This window comes from Stegodyphus dumicola, chromosome X1 (assembly GCF_044657685.1).
Source record: "Stegodyphus dumicola isolate Sdum_Otavi_A_Nest chromosome X1, ASM4465768v1".
Classification (NCBI taxonomy): domain Eukaryota; kingdom Metazoa; phylum Arthropoda; class Arachnida; order Araneae; family Eresidae; genus Stegodyphus; species Stegodyphus dumicola.
In genome coordinates, this window is record NC_140780.1 from 228,287,435 (window position 1) to 228,309,029 (window position 21,595).

General features: G+C 33.7%; 1 protein-coding gene across 6 annotated transcripts in view; it reads left to right on the forward strand.

The window, feature by feature from the left end:
* The window catches only part of LOC118197866 (uncharacterized), a 94,222-nt gene that overhangs the window by 31,382 nt on the left and 41,245 nt on the right, over nt 1-21,595 (forward strand). For 3 of the 6 annotated variants that reach the window (XM_085806938.1, XM_035369425.2, XM_085806939.1), the window contains exons 1-2: nt 875-1,697; nt 7,766-7,866. In XM_085806938.1, coding sequence (XP_085663064.1) covers nt 1,125-1,697; nt 7,766-7,866 — 674 coding nt within the window. In that variant the 5' untranslated portion in view covers nt 875-1,124. Of the gene's footprint in view, nt 1-869; nt 1,698-7,765; nt 7,867-21,595 lie in introns of those variants that run through there. The other 3 variants (XM_085806941.1, XM_085806940.1, XM_085806942.1) reach the window with 3 other exon arrangements.

Sequence of the window (21,595 nt, forward strand, 5' to 3'; positions counted from 1 at the left end):
GTCTACCAAACCAAGCGAAGTGTGATTATATTCCAGAAATTTAACGCAGTCTCTTCAAAATTACAATGTAAAACACTACAGATTTCTAAATCTCATTCTTTTCCTTTATTTAGATTTTTATTCTCCAAATACTAGCTGCTGTTGATTCCATTTGCATAATAACACCTGCGGAAGAATTGAGGTGTGCATATTGTGTGATAACATTTGCTATATTTTGCAAAGATAATTAGTTTTGATATTCAATCTTGGATTTGTTTATGAGCACTTAACATAGTTTGCAAAGCAGAATATTCAGTTTCGTTATGCTATTTTTTTGTTTATAAATATATTTTTACAATCTGTATGTTTACAGTAATAATTAGGCTACAGATCTAGTTTTTTTTTTTTTTTTTTTTTTAAATCAAGAGCAACATTTGTTATCTACTGTATGTTAAAGATGTTTTCCATTCTAAATATTGCGATGTGCCGAAAGATACGGAAATATTCTTAAAAATGATATTTAATGCATATGTCGAAATGTCCAAAGAATTCAGCTGAAAAATCTAAAAAATGACTACAATCTAATCCATCTTTTTCCAGTTACGCTCGACAATCCGGAATTTTTGGATATTCGGCAATCGGCAGTTTTCGAGCATGCTGGTTAATTAAGCTTTGTCTGTATAAAGGATGACTAAATGAGGCAATTTCAGAAATATTCCTTTTATTTATTTTTTTTTTTACTTAAATTACTTTCCAATATCTGTTAAGAGAAAACTATCCTATAATGAAAATTTAGAAAATGTTCAGAATTTTTATTTAAGTTAAATTATTTAAATATTAATATGAGTGAAAAAATAAATAAATGTACAATAAATTCTATTTATTTCTAGGTGCCAAGCATAAAAAATTTATGAAAAGGAAAAATACAGCTACTGGTGGAATAGCAAGCTTTTTTCCCAAATCAAATCCTGCTAGTGTTGCACCGTCCAGTTCCCCAAATGCTTCACAAAATTCAAATACTTTAGATGATGCTGTAGGAGCTTCAAAAAATGTTTTGGATGCTGTAATTTTGTGGTGTTTGAACGTGGTGACAACTCATTACTCTTACAGATCTAGTAGTGACATGGGCAGACTTTTTTTCAATTATGTTCCCTGACAGTCTTATAGCAAGACGCTTTTCTTGTAGTGAGAGAAAGCTTGCTTATCTCTGCCATTTTGGATTAACACCTTATTTTCAGAGGCTCATGTATAACGAATCTAAGAAGCTATCTCACTTCACATTGTTATTTGACGAGACTTTGAATACGACAAATCAAAAAAAGCAATTAGATTTGCATGTTAGATATTGGCATCCTGACCAAAATAAAGTTGTAACTCGATTTTTGACCTCTGATTTCATGGAACATACAACAGCTGCTAATATTTTTATATATCTAGTTATCTTATTATATGTAGTTAAAAAACTAGATATAAAGAAGCTGTTACAAATAAGTATGGAGGGGCCAGTCGTAAATTGGAAGTTTTATGAAACCCTCCAATATGAATTGAAAAAGGAATATGGCATTGAATGTATATCTATTGGTAGTTGTGGTTTGCATATTTTGAACAATGCTTTCCGTAAAGGAGCATCCACTACAAGCTGGGATGTACCTTCTATTTTAGGAGCACTGTACCATCTATTCAAAGATTCTTCAGCATGTCGAGAAAATTTTTTAACAGTGAGTGTGCATAAGACTTTGCCATTGAAATTTTGTAACCAGCGGTGGTTAGAGAATGTACTAGTATGTTTGTGTGCTTTTGAAATTTGGGAAGATATAAAAGGTTATGCCAAACTAATTGAGAATGGAAAATATGCAAAAATAATTTGCAAATCATATGAAATAATAAGAGATGCAATTAAAGACAAATTAATGCCTGTAAAATTCCTTTTTTTCATTTGTGGGTGAATTGGTCAAACCCTTTTTGGAACATTACCAAAGAGATGAACCACTTGTTCCTTTTTTTTTTTTTTTTTTTTTTTTTTTTTTGCTTTAGATTTGCACAAATTAGTAAAGCAACTTTTGCAGCATTTCAAAGTTATAAAAGAAGAGTACATGTTAAAAATCAGTTTATTACTAAAATATTTGTGTAACTTTGATTTTTCAGAGAAAGATATTGTTAATGAAATAAGCAAAATTAGTTTAGGATTTAGGGCTGATAAGCTCTTGCAAGAACTATACGCTAAAAAAGAAATCATGGATAAATATTACCTTTCTCTTAAACGTGACTCACAAACTTTTATTTTACAACTACTTGAAAAGCTGATGGAGAAATGTCCAGTTAATTATTCATTGATTCGAAATGCTGTTTCTATGAATCCAACGTATATGGCGCAATGCAGAACAAAAGCATACGAGAAAATGAAAAGTATATTGATGCATTTTCCCCAAAAATGACATATTGCAGAAGAAGAATGCAATAACATTCTTTTGGAATATTCCAATTTCATCGAAAATGTTGTCCAGCCAGACCTTACAGAATTTAAAACCTATGATGTGAGAAAAATGAGATTCGATACTTTTTTTGCACACATTCATTAATGGAAAATACTTCAAATTGTGGGAAACATTTAAAATGATCTTTAGTCTTTCCCATGGGCAAGCCTCTGTTGAACGAGGATTTAGTATCAATAAAAATATAGAAACAGAAAATTGGGGGAAACTTCGTACATTGCAAACCACATAGTTTGTGATTATGCGAAACATACTGGTGGGATACACAATGTGTGAATTACGTAAGAGATAACGGCGGCAGCTTCATTAGATCATTTGCAGTATACAGTCAAAAGTCTTTAATCCGGACTCGTCAGGACTTCAGCGATTCTGGATTATAGATCATCAATTTAAATCTGGTAAAATGGCATGCAGAAATTCTAAAATTAAAAATATGAAACCGTAATTTATGAAATAAAGAGCAGTTATGATCTAAAGCAGTGTTTCTTAACATTTTTGGCACAATGAACCACTTTAAAAATTTTAAATATGTCACGGACCCCTCTGTGGAAAAAAAAAAAATTGCTTAAACGTCATTTATTACAAAATATATTCTGTTTCATTATTTAATTATTTTAATATTTTTATTTCAATAGTATAAAAAATTTGAAGAAATTAAAATGTTTAATGTGAAAGCTGTTGCTGCTTTTCCTTGATTAACAGATTGAATTGAGGGATGGTTTTCGACAAAGCAACGCGCATATCATGTTCGACATTCAGTCTATTTCGATGTTTTATTTTTATTGTGACAAGTGTGGAAAATCCCGCTTCGCAAAGATATACTGTAGCAAACGGAATAATGGCTGCCATAGCTCGTTTTACAAGCAATGGGTAGGCTTCTTTTAAAGAAGACCAAAACTCTCCAAGAGGTTTTGAATCAAAATCCATTTTTTAACAAGGACTTTATTTTCAAATCAAATAGCTCATCTTTCGCAAGGTTCATGTCATCGATACAGTCAATATCACAAAGAAAAGGATTACGAATCCACAGCTCATCTTTTGTATTTATTCCATCCGAATTGAAATATTTTTCAAATGAAACTTGAAGTACTTCCAGGTGTTCACAGATTTCATTTTTCAAGTTATTCAATAACAAATTATCTGTCCAAGATCCATTTTCAAAAAGCACTTCGTCCAACATTTGAAAGTTTGCATATATCCCGTTTTGAATTCTAATTTTCCAAAGGGATATTTTCAATAAAAATGCCTGTAGTTTCTCGGTGCCATCCATAATTGTTGTATCAGGCCCTTGAATTGAAAGACATATATCGTTCATGTGGTTAAACATGTGTGCCAAGTAAGCCAATTTACATATAAAATCTTTTTTCTTGAAATATTCGAAGAGTGAGTTATCGTTTTCTTCTAAAAAAAGTTATACTTCTGTCTTCAACATGAAAATTCGTTTCAAAACATGCCCTCGTGACAGCCAGCGCACTTCCGTGTGGTACAGAAGTACCTCATGTTCTGCATTCATTTCTTGACACAGTGTTTTAAAAAGACGATGATTAAGAGCTCTGCATCTAATAAAATTCACTGTTTTAATAACCATTGACAATATTTCTTCTAGGCTGGTTGGAAGAGTTTTTCTAGCCAGTGCATGTCTATGTAAAAAACAATGTGTAACAATAACATTAGGAGCCTCCTTTTTTTTACCGAACGGACAAAACCAGATTTATTGCCAAGCATCGCAGGTGCTCCATCCGTACAAAGTGAATGAAGTTTTTTTTCCAGTCGAAGTCGTGTTTGAAAAAGAAAACATTTAAAATCGCTAAAACATCAACTGCCTTTGTAGTTTTCAAAAGAGGCTGACAAAATAAGAATTCTTTAATAGTATCAGCAGAAACGTAAAGAACAAAAACAAGAAGTTGACTACAATTCGAGATGTCTGTAGTTTCATAAAGTTGCATACTAAAGGGAAATGGCGATGCTTTCAATTCATCAATGATCTGTTTCAAGATATTGCAAGGAATTTCAACTATTCTTGAATGTATCACATCCTTGGAGAATGGAATAGCCTTTTTCTCTGTTCCAGTCCACAAACTAATTCAACCATTTCCAGCGCACATGGCTTAATTAATGTCTCTCCAATAGTATGCGGTTTCTTACTTTTGGCAATACGATATGCAACTCTGAAAGATGTCTCAACCAAAGGTTTTTGGGAAATACCAAATCCAAGTTTGGTTAATGTTCCAGATTTCGAAAACTGGGCTTTCTTCTTTGTAAAAAATTCTAGATCTTTAGAGGCATTTTTAGGATGAAGAGATTTGAGATGCTCTATCAATTTTGCCGGTTTCATATTGGCATTTGCCAAAACTTTTCCACACAGAAAGCATTGTGGCTTTTCAACACCGTCCGATTCCTTCATGCAGCAGAAGCCATATTTTACAAAATTTTCATCATACTTCCTTTTTTTGGACATTTTGGGCTACAAAAAAAAAAAAAAAAAAAAAAACAATCAAATAATCAAATGAAACATGAAGAACAAACATTAAGACACACACACACACAAAAAAAAAAAAAAAAAAAAAAAAAACCACTTGAAAAAATACTTTAATTACAACTTATGAAAAAAGTAAAACAAATATTTTGTTTTAAAAATTTGCAAGAACTTTGCGGAGCTGATTTTAACGTCACTTTATTTCCAAGTGAAGTAAAATTCAAAGGCTACTTTGCGTTTCTAACAATTTAAAATTTTATATGGTTTGCAAATGTTCTTTTCCTCGTATTGTGGAGGTCTCTATTATTGGGAAATGGCAGACAGACGGCTTACAGAGGTTGCCCATGACAAAAAAAGTTTTTTTTTGAATATTGATTCAAACATTTAAAAAATTAGGAGCAGTCGGCGGACGCCCGAAATATGACCCATGGACCCCCAAGGGGTCCATGAACTACAAGTTAAGAAACACTGATCTAAAGGGTATCAAAATTTACAAAAAGAAAAAGGCTTAATATTTATTTGTTTACTTTATTAAACATTTCTTTCAACGCGTGCATGCGCAAAGCATATGTTATGCATAGTCAAAATTAGAAAATTATAACCAGAAAACTATTTGATGTGTAGTGATATTTATAATGATGAGGAATTTGATTTAAATCCTATCAAAGATGCATTACATTGAGATGAAATACTACATTTAGTAAGGAATTATAAGCCGAATAAAATAAAAACATCTGCCCTGAAGATAAGGAGAGTGCTGATAGATCAACTTCCAGTTCATTGTGCGCTGCGACATCGCCCAACCCCCCCCTCCCCCCGCAGAGCAGCATGAAATTCATAAACAGATTTTGGAATGGTTAGAGAAACAAAGGATTTGCTTTTATCCATTTTTTGAAGCAATTCCACTTTTTGTTTGATGGACATCGAAACATGCTTTCGCTTTGTAGATCCTTTGGCAGCTTCAGAATCGGAAATTCTTTTTGACATAATCGAAAGTTCAAGCTTACTTTTATAAAATTGCTCTAACAATCTGCAAAAAATAATAAGCCGGATCCAATTAGAAGATTAAGGAATAATGCAATCTGCAACATTAATTGAAATAGATAATTAGATAATTTTAGCTTAGCTTGTACCGTCCATTATACATTAAACGCGCATGTGTAAACGCATATACGCATGCGCAGAAAGTTTGTAGTTTTGAGGTCCGGATTATGGACGTCCGGATGAAAGACTTTTGACTGTACTATTTGGAAGAGCAGAAGAAAAAAAAAAAAATATATTGAAAATAAAGAAAGAAAAGCAGCAGAATCAACAGATGAATTGATTTCTCTTAAAAGAAAGAAAACTCTCTTACAAAAGGAAGTTAAAGTGCTTGAAAATAAAGCAAATGAACTTGCTGAAAAGGCTGAAGTTACAAAAGATTTTAATCTTTTAAATAAATCTAATGAAATGTTAAAAACTATTTGTGAAAACAAACTCTCTTTAGAGATTTGGATTAAGATATGAAAGAAAAGAAAAATCAAAAATAAAAGTAATATTACTAATTATAAGCATAAATCATTAAATTAAAATTTAATTAATAAGCATAAATCTTTTTTCTTGTTTCTTTTTTTATGTTGTAAAGTACTTCGTATGAATATAATAAATACAGTTTATTATTATTAATTTTCCTTAAACTGATATTTCATCTTTAAATCTTGTAATATAGTTTAGTTTTGCATAGGATCTTCTCCCTCTCATTGTAAACTAGTTCGATAAATTGAACTGTTATTTGCAATTGAAAAGTAATTGTAATTGTTTCTCATGGTTGAGTAATGCTGATTCTCTCTTTAAATACTGAATTCCTCGGATTTTGAATTACAGTTAAATCTCATTTTTATTTTAAAGTTATGCAGTTGTGTATGTATGAAATTAAACAGGTGCTTATTTTTTTTTCTTGAAAAGTGCTGATAGGTGCTTATTTTTTAACTAAAATGTGACTATGAACCCTGTATGCATCTATGCGCTACACAAAGCAAATATCCGCTTGCCTTATTTAAAAATTTTTGAGTCTGTGGCACACAAAATGCCTTAACAGCATCCGAAAACTTTCTAAAATTATCTGAACTAGGATCTGTATATCAGCATTGCTACATAAATTCACAAAAATAAGAGTAAAAATTATTCTCCGTAGTGCCAGTATCTTCCAACGTTCAACCATATGCATTTCCTTCCTACAAGCAGGACACTTATAATGGCTACTAAATAAACCTTTATTTACATACCAGTCAATTAATGCGCTTTTCCACTTTAGTTACAAATCATACAGAAACTTCAAATTAGGGCCATTCTACCATCTAAGTCACAAAACAAGCAATGTAATTCCTAACCAACGCTCACCACAAGCCCTTACAAATCTTTTCCCCGTCATTCAAAATTTATGGCAGTCGCACGGTCTATTACATCATAATAGGGTTTCCATAGCATTCAACTACTCAGATTACCATAAATGAAACAACAACTTCGCGGTAATACAAGGGGCACCCTTCAGTCTACTCTAACCAGAATTTGATTTTTCTAGCCGTTTTCTCTATGGAGAAAAGTAAAATTCTGCTGTACAGTTTATTTTTTACCCAATGATTATCTCTTGAATTGGGGATATAGACTTTCTAAGAAGTTGCAGTTCTGCTTAAAATAAAGCACAATTTAAAAAAAATGCTTTAAAAATATTTTTCAGCTAAAATTGAGAGCTGTTAGCATGAATTAATTTTCTGTGACCCTCTTTAATTATTATTATTTTTATTTTGAACTGAACTTTTTATTTTGTTTTGTCTTCCAGGATAGTTATAAACGACTGAAAGAAATATCCGTAGCGCAATTTTGTGATCCATTAACTGATGAGGATGAACTGAAAGAGAAGAAACAAATGAAAACTACTGAGTGAGTTATTATTTTAATAGTACACTAATTTTTTAAGGTGTATGAATGTGTGTTTCTATATTGACGAACCAAAACATTATGACCATCTCCACATTTTTCAGTAAACTCACCTGGATGATGTGGAGGGCACATGGTTAAGTGGAAATGGTATTTAACTGCTGCTTGGAGAAGATAAAGAATCATTCTTGCACTTTTGGCCCAAGGCCCAAGGCGATATTTTCCGGAGTACCTTTGCAACTTAATGCAATTACCTCCACAACTTCGTTAAGAAAACTGAAGTAATTAAGAAAAAGCACTGGCTAAAGGGTGATGAAGGAAACCATTAAGGGTTTACGGGGAAAGAAGTGGATAAGGAGTCCACACTAAGGACGAAAAATTCTTTCTGCTTTCAACCTGCTTTACTAGATTGAAAGAGAGAGAGGTTATGATTAAAGGCGAATTCCTGAATGCAATGCATTAATGGAATCGGAAAGGTTGGAAGACAATCAGCCAGGAAACATAATTTTCCAGGGCTTGGGAAAGGTATATTAGGTAATACGGAAAACCGCAGTAGTTGCTAATGCCTTGGGGATGGGCTGGGGGGGGAGAGAGTCTTGCGACTAAAGCTCGGAGCAAGGGATGGAGGAGCAGAGAGGAGGGGGGGAAGGGAATTCGAGAGGCGAAAAAGTTCTCCTACCGCCCGTGGCGAAGGAAGAATAGGAGCAACTTTTGGAGTGGAAACAACCGTGAAGAAAGTTAACTGTACAAAAGACGGAGAAGTTTTAAGAGAGTTAAAGGGAAGACAGGTGAGGAAAAGTGGTTTAAGTTGGAGAGGAGAGGTGGATTAAAAAGGGGGAAGAAATAAAAATAGGGACAGGATTAAACTGAATTACCTGGTTGAAGATGACAACTGAAGACATGCAAGCCTGTATATTTATATGCAGATTGCTGGAAACAAAAATCATATCATAAAAGTGTTTGGAGTAGCATTATGAAAGCTGTAAATTTTAATGATTAGAATAATAATTTGATTTTAATAGTTAAATAGTTTAAGTAGATTTATAGAGTATTAAAGAATCTTTAAAGCTATTGTAGTTTTGAATTTTAATTGTCTGGACCGTGTTTTATGAAAAGATGAGGTCTTGGCAAGTGGAGGAGCACGTTAACTATAGCAGAACGGATATAGAACCGAGAAACAAGGCCGAATTAGGTCCGGTGGGCATGTGATAATATAGAGATAGTTAAGTGTTGCCGGGTTAGGCCCGTGAAGTGCTTGTTAATTTAAAAAATTTTTAGAAAGAATTCCTAGTCAAGCAGACACCTCCGCTTTGGCTTCCTAGGAAAGATATTGAATGTTCTATCTAGAACGCTCCTAGGTCACTTAGCTGAGCTAGGCTCAGCTGGATCATAAGCAGGAAGTGAATGCAAGACTGGGTTTTCGATCTGTGTTAATCTATTAAAGAATTTGGCCGAATTTTGCCGGAAAAAGGCATCAAGGGGTAGAATTTTGAGATCGTTATGAAGCACTTCATTACAGACGAAATAATGATGCATTTTTGGTGAGAGATGTGAAAGGCTGTTAATTTTAGCAAATTTGCTAGAGGGCAGACTGTAATGGCTCAGACTCGAAATGAACATTTCCGAAACTGCACGACTGGTATTTTGTTCACGATCTGCCATTGTTAGTATTTATGCAAAGTGAATAAATGATGGTAAAACCAATAGTAAACTCCAAGGTGTTGGATGTACATGTGTCATCGAAGAAAAAGGACGTCTGTGAATGTCCCACTTGATGCAGCAAAACTGGTGCCAGACAGTGGCTCAGTAGACAGTGCAATACAATGCAGGTCCAACTGCAAGTGTTTTGAAACACACAGTTCAGTGTTGGATATGGGACTGTGCAGCAGACATCCCACTCGTATGTTTACATTGGGCCTGGGAACATCGAGACTGGACCATCGCTAAATAAAGACAGTTACCTGATCGGATGAATCACGATTTCTCATTCATCATGTCGATGGCATGTCAGGGTATGCCATCTTCCAGGTGAACAGTTGCTCCCCTGTACAGCAGGTCATTAATAGGCTGGTGGTTGTGGTATTATGCTTTGATGATCATTAGTTGTGGTAGAACACATCATGAAAGCTGCGAACTATCTGACCATAATTGCAAATCAGTTGCACCCTTACAGGGCTTCTGTCTTCCCAACTGGAAATAGAATCTTCCAGCAGGACAATGCCCCATGTCACCAGGCTCGGATCGGAGTGTTTCAAGGAGCATAAAATCGCTTTCGCATCTATTCTTTCCCGGGGCAGTGCTTCTAAAGCAGTGTTTCTTAACATTTTTGGCACAATGAACCACTTTAAAAATTTTAAATATGTCATGGACCCCTCTGTGGAAAAAAAAATTGCTTAAACGTCATTTATTACAAAATATATTCTGTTTCATTATTTAACTATTTTAATATTTTTATTTCAATAGTATAAAAAATTTGAAGAAATTAAAATGTTTAATGTGAAGGCTGTTGCTGCTTTTCCTTGATTAACAGATTGAATTGAGGGATGGTTTTCGACAAAGCAACATGCATATCATGTTCGACATTCAGTCTATTTCGATGTTTTGTTTTTATTGTGACAAGTGTGGAAAATCCCGCTTCGCAAAGATATACTGTAGCAAACAGAATAATGGCTGCCATAGCTCGTTTTACAAGCAATGGGTAGGCTTCTCTTAAAGAAGACCAAAACTCTCCAAGAGTTTTTGAATCAAAATCCATTTTTAACAAGAACTTTGTTTTCAAATCAATTAGCTCATCTTTGGCAAGGTTCATGTTATCAATACAGTCAATATCACAAAGAAAAGGATTACGAATCCACAACTCATCTTTTGTATTTATTCCATCCGAATTGAAATATTTTTCAAATGAAACTTGAAGTACTTCCAGGTGTTCACAGATTTCATTTTTCAAGTTATTCAATAACAAACTATCTTTCCAAGATCCATTTTCAAAAAGCACTTTGTCCAACATTTGAAAGTTTGCATATATCCCATTTTGAATTCTAATTTTCCAAAGGGATATTTTCAATAAAATAGCCTGTAGTTTCTCAGGCCATCCATAATTGTTGTATCAGGCCCTTGAATTGAAAGACATATATCGTTCGTGTGGTTAAACATGTGTGCCAAGTGAGCCAATTTACATATAAAATCTTTTTTCTTGAAATATTCGAAGAGTGAGTTATCGTTTTTTTCTAAAAAAAAGTGATACTTCTGTCTTCAACATGAAAATTCGTTTCAAAACATGCCCTCGTGACAGCCAGCGCACTTCCGTGTGGTACAGAAGTACCTCATGTTCTGCATTCATTTCTTGACACAGTGTTTTAAAAAGACGATGATTAAGAGCTCTGCATCTAATAAAATTCACTGTTTTAATAACCATTGACAATATTTCTTCTAGGCTGGTTGGAAGAGTTTTTCTAGCCAGTGCATGTCTATGTAAAAAACAATGTGTAACAATAACATTAGGAGCCTCCTTTTTTTTACCGAACGGACAAAACCAGATTTATTGCCAAGCATCGCAGGTGCTCCATCCGTACAAAGTGAATGAAGTTTTTTTTCCAGTCGAAGTCGTGTTTGAAAAAGAAAACATTTAAAATCGCTAAAACATCAACTGCCTTTGTAGTTTTCAAAAGAGGCTGACAAAATAAGAATTCTTTAATAGTATCAGCAGAAACATAAAGAACAAAAACAAGAAGTTGACTACAATTCGAGATGTCTGTAGTTTCATAAAGTTGCATACTAAAGGGAAATGGCGATGCTTTCAATTCATCAATGATCTGTTTCAAGATATTGCAAGGAATTTCAACTATTCTTGAATGTATCACATCCTTGGAGAATGGAATAGCCTTTTTCTCTGTTCCAGTCCACAAACTAATTCAACCATTTCCAGCGCACATGGCTTAATTAATGTCTCTCCAATAGTATGCGGTTTCTTACTTTTGGCAATACGATATGCAACTCTGAAAGATGTCTCAACCAAAGGTTTTTGGGAAATACCAAATCCAAGTTTGGTTAATGTTCCAGATTTCGAAAACTGGGCTTTCTTCTTTGTAAAAAATTCTAGATCTTTAGAGGCATTTTTAGGATGAAGAGATTTGAGATGCTCTATCAATTTTGCCGGTTTCATATTGGCATTTGCCAAAACTTTTCCACACAGAAAGCATTGTGGCTTTTCAACACCGTCCGATTCCTTCATGCAGCAGAAGCCATATTTTACAAAATTTTCATCATACTTCCTTTTTTTGGACATTTTGGGCTAAAAAAAAAAAAAAAAAAAAAAAAAAAGCACTTGAAAAAATATTTTAATTACAACTTATGAAAAAAGTAAAACAAATATTTTGTTTTAAAAATTTGCAAGAACTTTGCAGAGCTGATTTTAACGTCACTTTATTTCCAAGTGAAGTAAAATTCAAAGGCTACTTTGCGTTTCTAACAATTTCAAATTTTATATGGTTTGCGAATGTTTTTTTCTTTGTATTGTGGAGGTCTCTATTATTGGGAAATGGCAGACAGACGGCTTACAGAGGTTGCCCGTGACAAAAAAAGTTTTTTTTTGAATATTGATGCAAACATTTTAAAAATTAGGAGCAGTCGTCGGACCCTCAAAATATGACCCATGGACCCCCAAGGGGTCCATTGAACCACAGGTTAAGAAACACTGTTCTAAAGAAACATTTCTTGGAACCCCCATTTCCATGAAACCTACGTAACTGGGTTACCATCTTCACTTAGTAAACAGACCTGAAAGCTAAACAAGAATAAATTATCCCTCAGATTAACAAAAAAAGATACAGTACAAAGTCCGAGATCTGGAAGTCCAATATCTGGAATGATCTGAAGTCCGGACCTGAAAGCCACCACCAAAAATTTTTTTGTATGCTTTACACATTTGATTTCCAACACCCCCATAATAAAACATGCAGTGAGTACTGATTATTAATCTCACTTGGGCACTAAATAAAATACATCATTATTAAAAAAATAATCATTTTAGCATAAATTTGCGAGATCAGTAATTTGACTTCGTATCTGCTTGGCATACATCTCAAACCAAAACATTCTACATAAAACATTTTTGATTTTACATGAACTATTATTTAACCCTTGACGCCAATCTGTCATATCATTATTGATTATACAGTCAAAAGTCTTTAATCCGTACGTCCATAATCCGGAATGATCTATAATCCGGACCTCAAAGCTACAAACTTTCTGTGCATGCATTTACGCTTGCGCGTTTAATGTATAATGGACCTTTACGCATATGAATACGTTTACGCATGCACGTTTAATGTATAACGGACGATATAAGCTAAGCTAAAATTATCTAATTATCTATTTCAGTTAATGTTGCAGATTGCGTTGTTCCTTAATCTTCTAATTGGATCCGGCTTATTTTTGCAGACTGTTAAAACAATTTTATAAAAGTAAGCTTGAACTTTCGACTATGTCAAATAGAATTTCCGATGCAAAGGATCTGCAAAGCGAAAGCATGTTTCGATGTACATCAAACAAAAAGTGGAATTGCTGCAAAAAGTGGATAAAGCCATATCCTTTGTTTCTCTAACCATTCCGAAATCTGTTTATCAATTTGAAGCTGCTCTGCGGGGTGGGGGGAACGTCGCGGCGCGCAATGAACTGGAAGTTGATCTGTCAGCACTATCCTTATCTTCAGGGCAGATGTTTTTATTTTATTTGGCTTATAATTCATTATTAAATGTAGTATTTCATCTCGATGTACTTTGATATGATTTAAATCAAATTCATTATAAATATCACGAATACACATCAAATTCATTATAAATATCACGAATACACATCAAATAGTTTTCTGTTTGCAATTTTCTAATTTCGACTATGCGTAATGTATGCTTCACGCATGCGCGCGTTGAAAGAAATGTTTAATAAAGTAAACAAATAAATATTAAGCTTTTTTTTTTTTTGTAAATTTTGATACCCTTTATATCATTATTGATCTTTATTTCATAAATTACGGTTTCATATTTTTAACTTTATAATTTCTGCATGCCATCTTACCAGATTTAAACTGATGATCTATAATCCAGAAAAACTGATATTTCGGATTCGCCGAAGTCCCAACGAGTCCGGATTAAAGACTTTTGACTGTATTTTTATTTCATCATCGCATGTTTATCAACACATTACAATTTGAATAATGACTCATGCATCGATGCCTTGATAAATTTTTATATTAGTAATTGAATAACGAAGAGTATGGTTATCTTTTCTGTGTTAATATCCGCTTGGCGCCGATTACAGATTGTAAGTTAAATGCACTAAGAAATGTTGACGAGGAAAGATTTAAACAAAAATGTCTTTTCATATGCTAAAAATAGATTTTGTTAATGATACTCATAGGCCAAAAGATTATATTTAATGCTATTTGAATTAAGAATAACTGATTTGTTGTTATTCACATAAAGCCAGAGCTCACATGGCCGCACTGGGCGGCAGAATTTAGGAAAGAAGAGTAGTTAACAGAAGTTTTTAATTTAGATGACAATGCCTTAGTCATCAATCGAGTAAAGGAAGGCGAAATTTGTAGTGTGGTTCTAGATCCAGAAAATACTGCTTACCGATGGTGAAGAGAGAGACAGGTTATTGAAAACAAAAAACTTTCGAATTCGAGTCGGAATTCTTGACCCATCAATTACAGGACTTGAACAATAGAACTTGGTAACTGAACAAGAAATTATATCTTTCTATGGAATTAAAGAGAAAGTATTAACCCAAAAAACTTAGCTACTTAAACAACTTGCATTGAAAGACATGTTTAATAAAGTAAACATATAAATATTAAGCTTTTTTCCTGTAAATTTTAATACTTTTTAGATCATGAATGCTTCATTTTTTCATAAATCATGATTTCATATGTTTAATTTTACAAGTTCTGCATGCCATCTTACTAGATTTAAACTGATGATCTAATATCGGAAAAAATCCCCGAACTCCCGACGAGTCCGGATCTCAGACTTTGTACTGTATTTGTTTTCAAATTGTGTGTTGTAGCTCTGACATTCTTTTCATATTAAACTTTTTTGTTATTTGTGGAAGACAATAGAAAGGTGGTGGAAAGTATTAAAAAAAACTTTTACGACAAAAATCTATAAGTGATATTTACATCCTCGCAGCCAGTAAGTAGATGCTATTCAGCAAAATAAAGACTAAATAAAGCATATAAATACATGGACACTGAAACATGTTTCAGTTAGCTACTGTCCCATATAACACTCGGTAATATATCCAAAACATATTAATTTTACTGATTTTTGAAATCTGAAGGTGCATATTGTGAGAAAGTACTATAATCCCATTAGTAAATATACATCAAAATAATAATCAGTTGTGCATTGTATGTTGTAAGTGATCAAATGTTTTATAAATGCATAGCTGTTAAATTTCCTGTTATTCATAGTCATGCTTATACTATGTAAATCATGCATATACATCTAATAAGTCATATATTTACATATATGTAGAGAGAGAGTCAAAACTACAGCCACCACATTAGAAATTACCTATGATCTTTCAGAAGTAGAACTTTCGTCTGATTGGTTGATCTGTACATGGGCACAGCTGCAGACAAAACATTTTTGACAGAGTTTCAAAAACGTTCCACGTAGCTGGGACATTGCCTCCAGTCATGCTGGTTTTTCTCAGAACCCTCTCGTTTAACCCTTTCAAGACTGTTTTCTTTTGTGGGACTCTAATTTAATATGTAATAATATAATAAATTAATATTGTTTAAAGTAGAAGAATTTTTAAGATGTTTGTAATATTTTCAGTTTTTTTAACCTTTTAATTTAATTTTTAGTGGGACATATTGTCCCATTAGTCCATTACTTTGGGACAGTGTTTCCCATCAATTCTAAAATAATACACATGAATTAGTTGAACAAATAATTTTTAACAAACTTTTACATAATCTTACATATGGAAAGCGGTAAAACAGTCATTACACAACGGCACGCTACATGTTCTGCAGAAAGTTCTTGTCTACTTCTCGAACTTCCGGTGTGAACATCTTGAACACCATCTCCTTTTCTACTCGAAAATCGGCGTATAGAAACAACATTCAACATTGTTTTTTGCAAGTTGTCCAGAAGTTGAATATCTCTTCACCTTGGCTTTGCTTTTCCCTAGCATAATAAGGCTTTCTGAAAAGTTTGCCAAGAAATCCAAAAATGGTGTCTTTATATGTCTGACTTCATTGTAAATAATAAAAACGTTTACAGCAGTTATCATCAACAGTTTATAAAACACTTTTTTCCACCACTTGTAGACTTACGATCAAATTTATACGGGCCAGATAAATGATGGGGCAAATCAACCCCAATATACTTGTTAAGGAGATAATCTCAGGGCATGCAAAAGCAAGTTTCTTTTTGGCTATTCTCTTGCTGTTGGTCAACAAATGTAAGCTGATTTCCATGACAGTTGCTAATTGCCAATACTTCTTTTGTGTCTTGCCATCTAGTAAAGGTTATCTCATCATTTGTACATAAAAATTTAGCTTTGCCTTTCTCTAGTTTACCCTGACTTTTTGGTATGTTTTTCGCTTCCCAATGCAAATTCCTACTGCAGCATATGGCAATGTCACCGATGTAAAAAATCTCTCGAAAACAGATCACAACACCCATATTCCTAATCAATCTAAGTAGTAAGTTTTCTAACTACCTTTTCTTCTACTGTTCCATCTGCTTATCCATCCTCCTTTCCATTGTACACATTGAGATCATATACATAACCAGTAAGAGAGTCGCTTCTTACCCGTAACTTTATTCCACGTTTTATGGGCTTCAAATGCAAATACTGCTTCAAACTTGACTCCACGTTTTATGGGCTTCAAATGCAAATACTGCTTCAAACTCGACCTGCTTTTGAATTTGGTCATACTTTCATCTGGATTGATAAAGTGAATTCTTTCTAATGTTTTGGTATGTGTGTTTGAAACACTCCAGGAGCTCCTCAGCATAATATATCTTGGAGCAATTAGCTGGTTTCTCAGGATTATTGAAATATATTGTAGAAAAAATTAGCAGCTTATAGCAGTCACGTGACATTGCATTTTTTATTGTAGTGTTACCCATAAAGGCATGCTTAGACCAATAGCAGTTTAGGCTTGGCAGCGTGTTATAAGCCATTACCATCATCATCATAATTTCAGAAGCATCAGTTTTTTTTTTAGTTTTCCTTTCTAAAATCATTAACCTTTCATTTGTACACTGGGATATATATAAAGGCGTTTTGAAAATAATTTCAGGAAAATTTCATTTTCTGTAGATTGTCTATTTACAAAGTTAGAAAGAATTTCTGTATCCCTTGCATTAGGTAGTTGAATCCTTGGGGTATAATTCTGCAGAACTGAATACCAGATTATGTTGTCTGATGCATAATAAATTGTAGTCGCTGTTTGAGGATTTGCCTGTATATTTTGCACATCGGAATTGTCTGGTATATTATTGCATTTATTATTGAAAACAACATTGCTACCTTCAGGCTCGACAGTGCTCTCATTGGAACTCGAAATCCGAATACTACTTTCAGATGCCAGCTCGTTTTCAGAACCTTAAGTGGCCCAGTCTTGGTCTTCATCCTCACTATTATGATAGGGATCAGTATCACTCTCAGACAAGTCAGAATTTCCAGCGAGTTGCTCATGCTCCTTTTCAATAAATTGTTTGCTCATTCTGGAAGGGGGAAAAAACATATTTATGTTTGTTGAGACAAATGGTCCCACTAAAGTAGCCTGTCGGGACATAATGTCCCACGAACCTAACATTTTACATCATCCTATGCGTTCGTAGATTCCAAACATTAAACATGCTACTATATGAGTACTTGCATGATTACATACTATACACAGTTAATAATTTGTTAAAAAACACTTTGAAATGCAAATAAATGCACTGTATGCACCCATGAGTTTGATAAATTTGAGGTATCTCAATTTATTCATAAACAACACCCGGCTATATGACCTTGGTCGTTGGAAAAAACTGAACTGGTGTTTATACATGTAAATGCGAGACGATTGTGCCCACTAGTAAAAATGAAATGTCTTGGGAAGTATTGTCTCATTAGTCTCGAAAGGGTTAAACCAATGCTACCAGAATCTCGTTTCTGGGAAATGTCCCACCTAGCCATATGCATTGCTAGATGTGTAAAGGTTTAAAGATTAATTCCAATTAATATCCTGGCCACCTAACTCGCTGGATCTTAACCCGATAGAGCACATTTGATATGTCATGGAGCAGCAGCTCGGAGCTCAAACACCACCATGTCAGAATATCTTGACTTTATGTGACCGTTACTTAGACTTTTGGTACAATATGTCTCCAGTCATCTTCCAAGAATTTGTGGCATCTATGCCAATGGAAGTTGTAGTTGTTTGGAAGGCCAAAGTTCGTGCAACACATCATTGAGTAGGTGGTCATAATTTGGTTCTTCGGTGTATCATGTATTTAGATTTTTTAGTAATAAATATGTTTAGATATATTCTGTATAGAGAAGGAAATAAAACGAAAGGTTGAGAATGTGCTTTGAAGTTTTAATTTTGTTTAATTGGAATTGACTTTATATGTTTTGTATCAACAAAAATATTTTCATCCAACACCAGTAACACGTTATGAACAGAAGGCAAGAAGAATAGTTGGCAGAACCAAACAGCCAGTTTACAGAAAGAAGAAATGCTAAAAATTCAGAAATAGTCGTTTGCATTATTTATAAGTATGATTAAAAACTTGCTGATTAAACACTAGTTTCGATTTTTAACATGAAATCATCCATTGGTGTCATATTAGTATTACACATATATAAGTTAATAGTTTTATACAATTTTTGGTACTTTCCTGTTATGCAGCTTCCGAGCATTTTGTCAGTGCCATTGTAGTAATATACGTGTGTTTGCCTTTAATTATTGCAGTAATGTATGTGAAGTATTAAACATATGCATATACACGCAGTCTTCTGATGGTGATATCATTGGTTCTCATCATGTGTTAAGCTTTTCTTTCACAAGTGCCAAAAACGCGTGCCAGTTGCATAACAGAAAAGTGCATTTTTTTTTTTTTGTCAGTATGTATGAAGAGAGAATAGGGAAATCTTTTATCTCGTGTTTTAATTTTAAAGGAATTATTTAGCTAATTTGACTTTAGTTCACTTGCATCATCATGAAATTAATGTTCTAATATATAAATTACCTGTACCTGTTGTAAATTTGAATTCACCTTCGTAAGTTTATTAAAATAATTTAATTTTTCTAATTGTGAGTCTTAAATAACTAAATTTATGGAGTAGGTACTTTTCTGTTACGTACCTGCCATGTTTTTGATGGACCTTTTAAATGTAAATGCACAATTAAATGTCTTAAATTAAGCATACACACATACATACATAAATGGTTTGGTTCCCAGGTAGCATTAGCTTTGGGTCTTGGCATGTGTTTGGCTTGTCTTTTACATGTGCCAAAATAAATGGCAGGTGCATAATAAAAACATGCCTTGAAATATATATTTACCAGTAAAACTCAGTGCCTATTTATATCATGTCAATTACATAAAAATGGTAAATTTTGGGACATTGATTTAGATGCAGATTGTATACTTTGAATGATTATACTTATTTATGATAAATATACCTCTGATGGTAGAATGTGAAGACTTCTGGAATCATAAAAAAGTAAAGGACATGTGATAATTGAAATTTTTGTCACATCATCAATATTAAAGGTAGAATTGGTAAGTAATTCAGCATGAATTATGCTTGAAGAGAATTTCCAATTTGGAAAATAGAAAGGTCAGTGCATGGTCCTAGTAAACTTTAATTCTAAAAGTACATTGCATCCTCTAGGTTGAGAAAAGAGAGAGTTGGAGACTGGCTTTTGACAGGAGAGGTCAAATATTCAGTGTCATGATTTTACACTGGTCATCAAAATTAAAGGATAATGATAGAAATAAAACATAACTGATACTCGAATAACTCTTATATACGCCCTCGCTTTGCGACAAATTTCTCGCCAAATATTTTTGGCAAAAAACTCCGCAGTGCCATGTTACTATTTAAATATTTTGTCTACATTTCAAACTTTAAGCCTAAAATGTTTCCAAAAACGCGGTTTTCGCACCTGCCAAAACCACGTTTTGAACACACAATTTAAGCAAAAAATTTAGATAGCAAAAACATAAAATTTCTAACCAAAAATATTTGACAAGGACAAGAATCCATGTCTCACTAATCAACAAAATAAACTAAAATCAATTACAAACAATTCAAAAAACAACAATCTAGCGGCCAGGCAGTAAAAGTAGCTGAACACTAATAGTTCGGTCCGAGGTTCGAATCACGCGAATGGGCTGGCTGCATGGGCGTTTTCATGGTTTTCTCCATGTGTAACGTGTATACGTGCCAGTTTCCCTTAGAAAGCCCTCCACGAAGGCCTCCCTCCCTTTAGGCAGATAGCCCTCGAGGCTTTGCCATAATCACATACACGCACAAAAAACAACAATAATGACAGAAATTCATACTACAAAAAATGGTGAACATGACATTCTACAAAATAAAAATGATAAAATAAAATGCACTTACTATAATGAATGCTTCTTCAAACTGCAGAAATATCGAGCGCATACAAAATCCAGCATATATTCATGAATGAAATTTTGCCGGTCACACAACATCTGTGAACAAAAGTGCCACGATTTTTCAATATCACACGTCTTTCTGCGATTCAAAATTCCGAAGGTAATGATAAAAACTTCGCCCAAAGTTAACTTATACACGAAAACCATGATCCAAATCTTAAACTCTGCTGACAGCCACATACTTTACCAGCAACCATTTGCCTGCAAACCCACACAAGTCTATCAGAAACGACCTTCTTTCTACAACTTCTCGTATCAGCTCCACATTTCAGACACGCCAAACTCCACTTCAGAAGTCCTGACTCCCACAGAAATTCAAAAAATACACTTTAATCCGCATACACACCCATGAACAAAAGACTTGATAATAACTCCAACATTGTACCTTTTAATACTAAATTTACTTTGCACACAATCCAAAATACCACGGTTGAAATTTTCCCACCACGTCTTTCATTGCAACATTCCATTTCAAAACGCGTACGACACGAACCTAGGAGCAAATAAAACCACTGCAGTGAAAGAGTAAGTTTCAACATCAAAAAGGTTGACATACAAACAACATCGTCCCCAAAACCAGAGAACACACAACCGTGCCAAAAACTAGCGCAGAACACATATCGCCACATTTGGCAACCTGAGGGAGCATATAAGAGTAGTACCTTGATACTTAAGGAAAAATTAATAGAAATTTCTACAAAAGCATTAGTTAACATAAATTGCATTTGGCAGTTGATTATTTGCAAAATATTGAAATTAAAACCAAATTTATAGAAAATTTGGAAAATAATTGAAAAATTAAGTCACCTGTTGTGGAAAATTTTTTGCTTTAATATTGTGTGTGGCCACCTCGGACAAATAATGTATAGCTCGCATCTTGATTTCATAGACTTTATCAAACTTGATCAAGTCTTGTGGAATTGAATGCCACTCTTCTAAAAGTGCATTTTTAAGCACTTGAGGGTCTGGGGAGGAATTTGATGAGCTGAAATTCGGCACTGACTGGCTGATTAAACACTAGTTTTGATTTTTAG